Source organism: Aythya fuligula, chromosome 11 (genome assembly GCF_009819795.1).
Source record: "Aythya fuligula isolate bAytFul2 chromosome 11, bAytFul2.pri, whole genome shotgun sequence".
Lineage (NCBI taxonomy): Eukaryota > Metazoa > Chordata > Aves > Anseriformes > Anatidae > Aythya > Aythya fuligula.
This window is the reverse complement of record NC_045569.1, coordinates 13,938,658-13,946,723: the sequence shown is the minus strand read 5'-3', so window position 1 is coordinate 13,946,723 and position 8,066 is coordinate 13,938,658. Positions and strand designations below refer to the sequence as shown.

Genomic DNA, 8,066 nt, shown 5'->3' with positions numbered 1-8,066 from the left:
CGACGGAGGGAGCTCACCCAGCGAGAGGCTGAGCTGGGTGGCAGGGAAGGGGATGGGGACAGGGACGAGGACGGGGGATCCGGGGGGGTCTCCCCGGCTGGGGACGGCGGCACGGGGAGAAAATTGGGGTGAAACATCCCCAAAGCCATAGCGGTGGCAGCCGGGGATGGGGGAGCCTGGATTGCGCTTTGCTTTGCTCCCCGAGCCAGGAGGAGCCTTTCTGGCAAGGTGGTTATTGGAAAAAAGTGAGGCGGACCCAGGTCGGATTCAATGAATGATTTCATCCGGGTGATAAAAAATAAAAATAAAAAAAAAAAAATTGGGATTTTTGTAAATCCGTTTTGATCTGCTCCGTTTTGAAGAGAAGTTGCCGTCCAGAGCGTATTGGAAAGGTGGAATTAAAGCAAAAAGCACACCTAGAGAGGACATTTTGTTTCTGGCAGAAGGAGAGGATGTTTGCCAGGGTTTTTTTAGGGAGGGCAGCCCGCAGGGAGAGGGGCTGGGGGGCACACAGCAGGGGTGCTGAGGCTGCCCTGGGTGACACGGGGGTGATTTTTGGTGTTGTGTACCCCCTCCAGGAGGAGCTCCTTGAGCAAAGCAAGAGGAAAATGGGAGGTTTCACAGCAGGCAGGTGCTTTTCCAGCCGGGAGCACAGCCAGCAGGGTGGGACTCGGTGTTTTGGGGGAGGAAGGAGGAGGAGGAAGAGTTGGGAGGGTGGAAAAGGGGGGACCCGACCCCGTCCTCGCTGCTGGCACTGGGAGCAGGAAGCCACCAGAGGCCCCCCCAGGAGTGCAGGGGCGGCACCGAGTCCCCAAATAGATCTCATTAACCATGGCAATTAACACGAGCTGGGCCCTCTCTCCGTCTCGCCGCCCCCGCCGGGGCCGTGCGTGCACCCAGCCGCTCCCCGCGCGGCGGGCACAGCCCGGCTTATCGCCGCCGGCAGGAAATTGCCGCGCAGGAACGGCACGTTTCACTTTTAATAAGTTTGGCAATAAAACGTCTCGTCAAGCCAGGCCGCGACAGAGCGATAATTGAAGCCTCGGCGTGGCCGTAATTGCTCGCTGCTCTCCTGGGGGCGAGCCAGGAAGCCGGGAGCAGGGTTAGGGGGGGGAGCATCCCTCTGCCTCCTGCCCTGGGATGAGGAGGGTCTGCCTCGCGTCCCCATCCCGGGCAGCCCGTCCCTGTGTATGGCCAGCCGGGCTCCTTTGTCCCCAGAGGTGTCCCCAAAGCAGTGGCACCCGTTGGGATGTGGCGGAGGAGGAAATCTGCATGGGATGGAGGGGTTGGGGTGCGGGCACGGGGGACAGGAGGTGCCTGAGGGGTGGTGGAGGAGGAGGAGGAGGGCAGTGGGTTTGTGCCTTCTGAGAGGGACTTCCCAGGAGGGACGTGGTCTCCTGGGGGATTTGCACGAGTCAGTGCGGGAAATGCACAGCACCGAGGGCATAAAGCAGGGATGAGGAAAGCTTTCCTTGGCACCCAGCTGCCCGAGACCCTCCGGAGACCCCCAACGAGGTCCTCCTGGGTACCAACTTATCCCCTTTTCCACCCCAATCACCCCATCCTCCCCCGAGACACCTGACCCCGAGCTCCTCTTCCCCACCTGCCGTCCCCACGGGCAGGGGGTGACGTCCCCCCGCGCAGGGACGGGTACAGCCAGCGCTGCGCGGGGCGGTTAATGGGGACGGAGCGGCTGGCAGCAGGAAATGAGGCATTTCGGAGGCACAGCAGGGACGGGCTGCTGCTGCTGGCGGGGGTCCTGGCCAGGCCGGGCGGCTTTGTTTGCCTCAACGCGGCGCTCAGGGGACGTTACCTGGAATTACTGATCCGCATTCGTCACCATGATCGCGCTAATTGGCCACCGCCGCCTCCCAGCGCGGGGACTGGGCTCCTCGCCCTTCCCCAGGGTCCCCGCTCTGAGCAGCACCACAGGGGGCAGGGGACGGGGACGGGGACGGGGATGGGGCTGAGGACGACTGCATATAGCGGCACCTCGCTTTGCTTCGCCTTTCTCCCACAAAGCTCCCACCCAACACCTCCCTCGCACCCGCACGCTGTTTGCAGGCCCTGACCCCGATTCCTGCAGTGCCCCATATTTGCCCCCGTATTTGCCGGTCTTTTTTTGCACCTCTTTCCCAGCACAACCCCCTCGGTGCCCTTTCGTTTCTCCCCCCCCTGCAGAAGCAGCCCCCTTCTGTGCCGTGAGATGTGCCGAGTGCCTGCCGGTGACCCCGAGCTCGGAGCTTAGCGGGATGAGAGGAGCTCACAGCCCTCGCGTCGACCCCTTTAAAGCCATTTTGACTTTTTTCCCACTTCCATCCTCGCGCCTGGCATGGAGGAGAAATGTGGGGTTTGGGAATGAAGCTGCTGGAGCAGAGAGGGATCCAGGGGAGGTGCCAGCAGCCACCTCCATCACCCAGCCCCGAGGGTTTGGGGAGGAAAAACATAATTTGTAGGGTGACTCGAATCTCCTCCTGACCAGGCACAGCAAGCTCCTGAGGGCAAGGATGGGGGACACACATCCTGAGTCCCTATATCACGGAGAAGCCGGCGTGGGTCCCAATGGGATCAGGCCAGGCGCCCTGTGGAAGACTAGTGATTTTGTTGTTGTATGGCTCATCCCACAACAAGTCACAGTCTGCCCTAGGGCGCACGGCCGCTGCGGCGAGGAGGCGCACGGGGACGCGGCCGGGGCCCTGCCCAACGCTCCTCGCTTCTGATCACCTCGGGCGTTGCTTCCGTCAGCCTCCGGAGCGGAGCGACGAGGGGACGGTCTGAAACCCCCTGTGCCACCGTGCCCCGGCCAGAGATGGACATCCTACAGCCAGGACATCCTATAACCAGGACATCCTACAGCCAGGATATCCTATAACCAGGACATCCTACAGCTGGGACATCCTATAGCTGGGATATCCTACAGCCAGGACATCCTACAGCCGGGATATCCTACAGCCAGGACATCCTACAGCTGGGATATCCTATAGCCAAGACATCCTGCAGCTGGAGCACCTTATATATGGGACGCCCAGTAGCCAAGGTGCTCTATACCTGCAGCACCCCATAGCTAGGGCATCCTATAGCTGGGACACCCTACAGCCAGGGACCCCTCATCCCTGGGCCACCCTATAGCTGGGGCACCCTATAGCTAGGGCACCTTATACCCAAGGCATTCTATAGCCAGGATGCCTGATAACCAGGATGCCCTATAGCTAGGGCACCCTATAGCCAGAATGCCTGACAGCCAGGACACCCTATACCCAAGGCATTCTATAGCCAGGATGACTGATAGCCAGGGTGCCCTATAGCCAGAACGCCCTATAGCCAGGACACCCTATAGCCAAGGCATTCTATAGCCAGAATACCCTATAGCCAGAATACCCTATACCTGGTTCACCCTATAACTGGAACACCCCCTATCTGGATCACCCTATAGGCAGGAAGCCTTACACCTGGGACACCCTATACCTGGGGTGCCCTTATACCCAACTCACCCTATATCTGGGCCATCCTATATCCGGGCCGCCCCATACCTGGGGTGCCCCATACCCAGGTCACCCTACACCCAGGACACCCCATACCCGGGTCACCCTATAACAGGGTCGCCCTATACCCGGGTCGCCCTATAACAGGGTCCCCCTATACCCAGGTCACCCTACACCCAGGGCGCCCGCAGCACCGCCCCGGCGCGCCTGACGTCACCGGTCCCGCCCCCCGCATGCAAATCACCCCTCCCTCTCAGCCAATGGGAGAGCAGCGGGGCGTGGCCAGCGCAGGACTTGCCCGGGCATGTGAGCGCGGCGGCTTCCGGGCCGGACACGTGGGGAGGCGGTGGGTGAGGGGGGGGCTGGGGGGGGCTATGGGGCCGGGTATGGGGCCGGGTATGGGGGGGGGGGCAGGGGTATGGGGTATGGGGCCGGGCAGTGGGCAGGCAGGGTCCTGGGGGGGGGGGGGCAGGTTGTTATGGGGGGGGCAAATTGTTTTTTTGGGGGGCATTTTTTTTTTGGGGGGGGCACATTGGGGTCGGTAATGGGGCTGGGGGCTTCGGGCGGTGGCACAAGGGTCGCCACCCCCTGCCCACACGGCCTGTAGGGGATTGGAGGGGGGATTTGGGGTGTGGGGGGGCTGCTGGGCTCTCACTGACACCCCCTTTTTCCCCCCCCCTACAGGCATGCCTCCGGGTAAGGGGCAGATGGTGCCGCTGCCTCCCCCCAGAGCCCCCCCACCCGCACCCAAGGGTGCCCAGGGCCCCCCCGGCAGCAAGAAGCGGAGCCGCAGGCACCAGCGCTACCTGGAGCGCCGGGCGCTGCTGGAGCACAGGGGGCTGCTGAGACCCCCCCGGGGGCTCCCCGAGACCCCCCCGAGCTGCGGGAAGGTGCCCAAGACCCTAAATGGCAGCACCAAGACCCCAAATGGCCCCACCAAATCCCCAAATGGCACCGCCAAGACCCTAAATGGTACCACCAGGTCCCTAAATGGCACCGCCACGTCCCCAAATGGCACCGCCGAGGACGCCACCGGCACCGACACCCCCACGGGGGTGCCCCCCCTGCGCCCCACCAAATACGTGGCCATCGACTGCGAGATGGTGGGCACGGGCCCGCGGGGGCGGCAGAGCGAGCTGGCGCGCTGCAGCGTGGTGGGCTACCACGGGGACGTCATCTACGACAAGTACGTGCGGCCCCAGCTGCCCGTCGTCGACTACCGCACGCGCTGGAGCGGCGTCACCAAGGGGCACCTGAGGAACGCCATCCCCTTCAGGGCCGCCCAGGCCGAGGTGAGCCATAGGGGGGTCCTACGGTGGCCAAAAAATGAGTTTGGGGAGGGTGCGTGGTCGTGGTGCATGCTAAGAGGGGAGGGGAAGGGTGATGTGGACTTGCACAGCAAAACCAGTCTAATTTATAGGAAAGATTCACCAGGCCCAGCACTGCTCGGCTCTGGGATCCCAAAACACTCCAAGTGAAGGAACTGAACCGATCCCAATTATATTTTATACCTGTATTTTATACCTGACTGAGGTTTTGTGTGTTTAACCCCCCCGTGACGCTTCCAGATCCTGAAGATCTTGAAAGACAAGATCGTGGTGGGACACGCCATCCACAATGACTTCCAGGCCCTGAAGTACGTCCACCCCAAAGACAGGACCCGAGACACCAGCCGGATCCCGCTGCTGAACCAGAAGGCAGGGCTGCCCCTCAGGGCCAGCGCCTCGCTCAAGAGCCTGGCCAAGCACCTGCTGCACAAGAAGATCCAGGTGAGCTGCGGACACCTCGCTGCGGGGTGGGGCTCCCATTTGGGTCCCCATTCGGGCTCCTGAGTTTCTTTTCCCACATCTTTGTGGGGTCTGGGAGATGGAGACCCCCTGTGCTCATCCCGCGTGCCCTCCAGAAGGAGAAGAGAGACCTCTCCTCGACATCGAGCCTCTTCCACCCCCAAAAAACCCCAGCGCTGGTCCTACAAGCACGCAAACAGTGGGATTTCCGCCCTCCCTTTCTTCTAACCAACTTCTCCCCTTGGCTCAGGTGGGCTCCAGAGGCCACTCGTCGGTGGAGGACGCCCAGACGGCCATGGAGCTCTACCGCCTGGTGGAGGTGCAGTGGGAGACGGAGCTGGCCCGCAGCCAGCCCGCCCGGCCCCCCAGCCCCCCCACAGACCCCAGTACGGACAGCGACCAGTACCTGGACGACCAGTACTGGCCCACGGACCTGACTGCGGGCAGCCCGTGACGGGGCCGGCGTCTCATCCGCCTGGTTTGGGACCTGGCGCCCTCAACTCGTGGGCACGGAGGCAGCCGCTCACCCCCTTCCCCAGGGGGGAATCTCCCCCCAAAAATGGGATCCGTGGGGACCAGCCGGGAGGGGCACCCATGGGTGCGTGGCTGTGGAGTGGGGCTGGCGGGGTGCCTCTGGTGCTCTCCGAGGGGATGCTCTGCGTGGAGGGTGGTGGTGTGTCCTGCTGCTGGTCGGAGGATGGAGGTTTGGGGGCTCTCCGCACCGTGGTGAGGGTCTCAGCCCCGGGACAGCAGCTGGAAGCTGCTCTGCTGCCACCTGGCCACCCAGGGCTGGGGGCAGGAGCAGTTTCCTCCCCGTTTTCTTTGCACAGCAAATCCTGGCAAGAGAGTCCAGGTCTAATCTGTGTCCCTAAACCCTGTTGGAAACAGCTTAGGATGCACTTTGTATTTGTCAACTTCTGAATTAAAAATCATTATTGCAAAAACCTGGATGCCTTTGCTTTTTCCATGTTGGTTTTTTTTTTTTTTTGAGTCCCTTGTCACGGGAGGGGTGTGGGTGTCCTGCAGCGGTGCTGGCAGCAGGGAAGCTGCACCCTTGGGTGCAGGGTGGGTGCTGCTGGGGGCAGCATTTTCATTTTCCAGAATGAAACGTGGCCGTGGGGGGCTGGCACAGCCCTGCTTCCCTGCGGCTCCCTGCGTGAGTCACCTGTGGTCGGGACGCTCTTAAGAGCGATTCAGAGGAAAAAGGGGGGAAAAAAAAACACCTATTGTGGCTCTGAAGGCTCATCCCAGCCTGGGGAAGTGCTGTGCCTGCAGGAAAACCTGCGTGTGGCTGGCGGCTTGCTACCTGAGCACAAAAAGATGGATTTTATGGGAAGGGTGCGGGGTCCCCATGAGCACCCCAGCCTTTGGTGCAAGAAGGGAGGCTGCGGGATGGCACCGTGGGGTTTCCAGGAGCCTGGCCATGCAAAAAGCTGGCACAGGGGCCAGTGTTCAAGCAAAATCCGTGGAGCACAGCAGGGCTGGGAGGCTGCTCCAGCCCCAGCCTGGGGAAGCAGGCGAGGAGCCGGTGACGCAGCGCACCTGACGCACGCATCGCTGCAATAACACCAGGCGGCCTGCGCTCCCCTTAACTCCTCCCTGCCTGGCGGAGGAAGCCTGGGGACGGCTCAGAAATGCTCTGCCACATCCAACAGGTCAAAAACCTGCCCTCCCAGCGGCACTGCTTCGGCAGCTCTGCTGCTCCAGTCCAAGAAACAACCGTGCTGCAGCCAAGTGCATGCAGGGGGATGGCTGGTGCAGGTCTGCGTCCCTCCTTGCTGCCGTTCCCACCTCTTCCAGGCTGGCAGGAGGGAAGCACGGGAGCCTGGCCGGCTCCAGGCTCGTTTCTCAGCGTGTTTTCCCCTCGCTGCCCCAGGCTGGTGACCCAGGCACAGGCTGTCCCCGAAGTGCTGGCCGTGGCACGGTGCGGGTGCGCGGGGATGGGGACAGAGAGCTGCGACAAGAGGTGCACGGCCGGGAGGTTTCTCAGCCTGTGACTCATCCTGCGAGGCAGCCAGGCACAGGCGAGAGGAAGGAGTAATTAAGGAGAAAAAAAATCACCATCAGAAGAAGATCTCTGAAGTCTCGGCCATCCAAATGCTGTAGCGAGGACGCTTTCGGAAGCGTGCCTGGGCCGGGCTGCGGCGCACGGGATCGGCTCTGCAGAGAGGGACAGAAAGCTGTAAGATCTCACCCCCTGCGATCCAGAGCCATTGCAGAGCTCTCCCAGCCCAGCTCCCTGCCCGTCCCCATCACCACCACACTGATTTAAGGCCCTGCTGAGCCACTGCCCTGCTTCGGGGCACACCTGAGGGCGGCGATGCAGCCGGAGCGCTGCTGCCCACGCACAAGCTTTGCTCCTGGCCTTTAATCTCCAGCTTTTGGAGAAGGGGAGGAACAAACTGGGGAGTAGCAGGGATTTACATCGGCTTTGAAGGGCTGCAGGGCATCCCTTCATGCCTGCAGGGCACCCTGAAGGCCCAGCACGGGCATCCCTGCAGGGTCACAAAGCGGGGGTGGGCGATGGGGAGGCGGCGGCACCCCCAGCCCCCTGGTGTCGGGGAGTGCCAGCCAGCTTGGCTGGGAATCACATAAAACAGCGATTTCCACCCCTTTTTCCACCCAGTGAACCGAGCAAGACCTAATCAGGATTTTCACAGATGTTTGTGAATATTCACCTAAATGCCAGGGAGCTGCTGCTGCGAAGAGCCCGTGCCTGCCTGGCTTTGTCCCCGGAGCTGCCCAGTGGTGCTGAGCACCTTCGGGCGGGCAGAGGAGAGCAGGAGCAAAGCCTGGG

The 8,066-nt window shown here is 62.1% G+C and overlaps 1 protein-coding gene across 2 annotated transcripts; it reads left to right on the top strand.

The window, feature by feature from the left end:
• Positions 1–2,677: 2,677 nt before the first annotated feature.
• AEN (apoptosis enhancing nuclease) lies at positions 2,678–6,195 on the top strand. 2 transcript variants are annotated; one of them, XM_032194955.1, is made up of 4 exons: positions 2,678–3,037; positions 4,167–4,774; positions 5,051–5,251; positions 5,520–6,195. In XM_032194955.1, the coding sequence occupies exons 2-4, from the start codon at positions 4,169–4,171 to the stop codon at positions 5,721–5,723; spliced, it is 1,011 nt and encodes a 336-aa protein (XP_032050846.1). In that variant the 5' UTR covers positions 2,678–3,037; positions 4,167–4,168; the 3' UTR covers positions 5,724–6,195. The 2 variants fall into 2 exon arrangements, with proteins under 2 accessions (XP_032050846.1, XP_032050845.1); XM_032194954.1 differs by lacking the exon at positions 2,678–3,037 and adding an exon at positions 3,788–3,828.
• Positions 6,196–8,066: the final 1,871 nt, after the last annotated feature.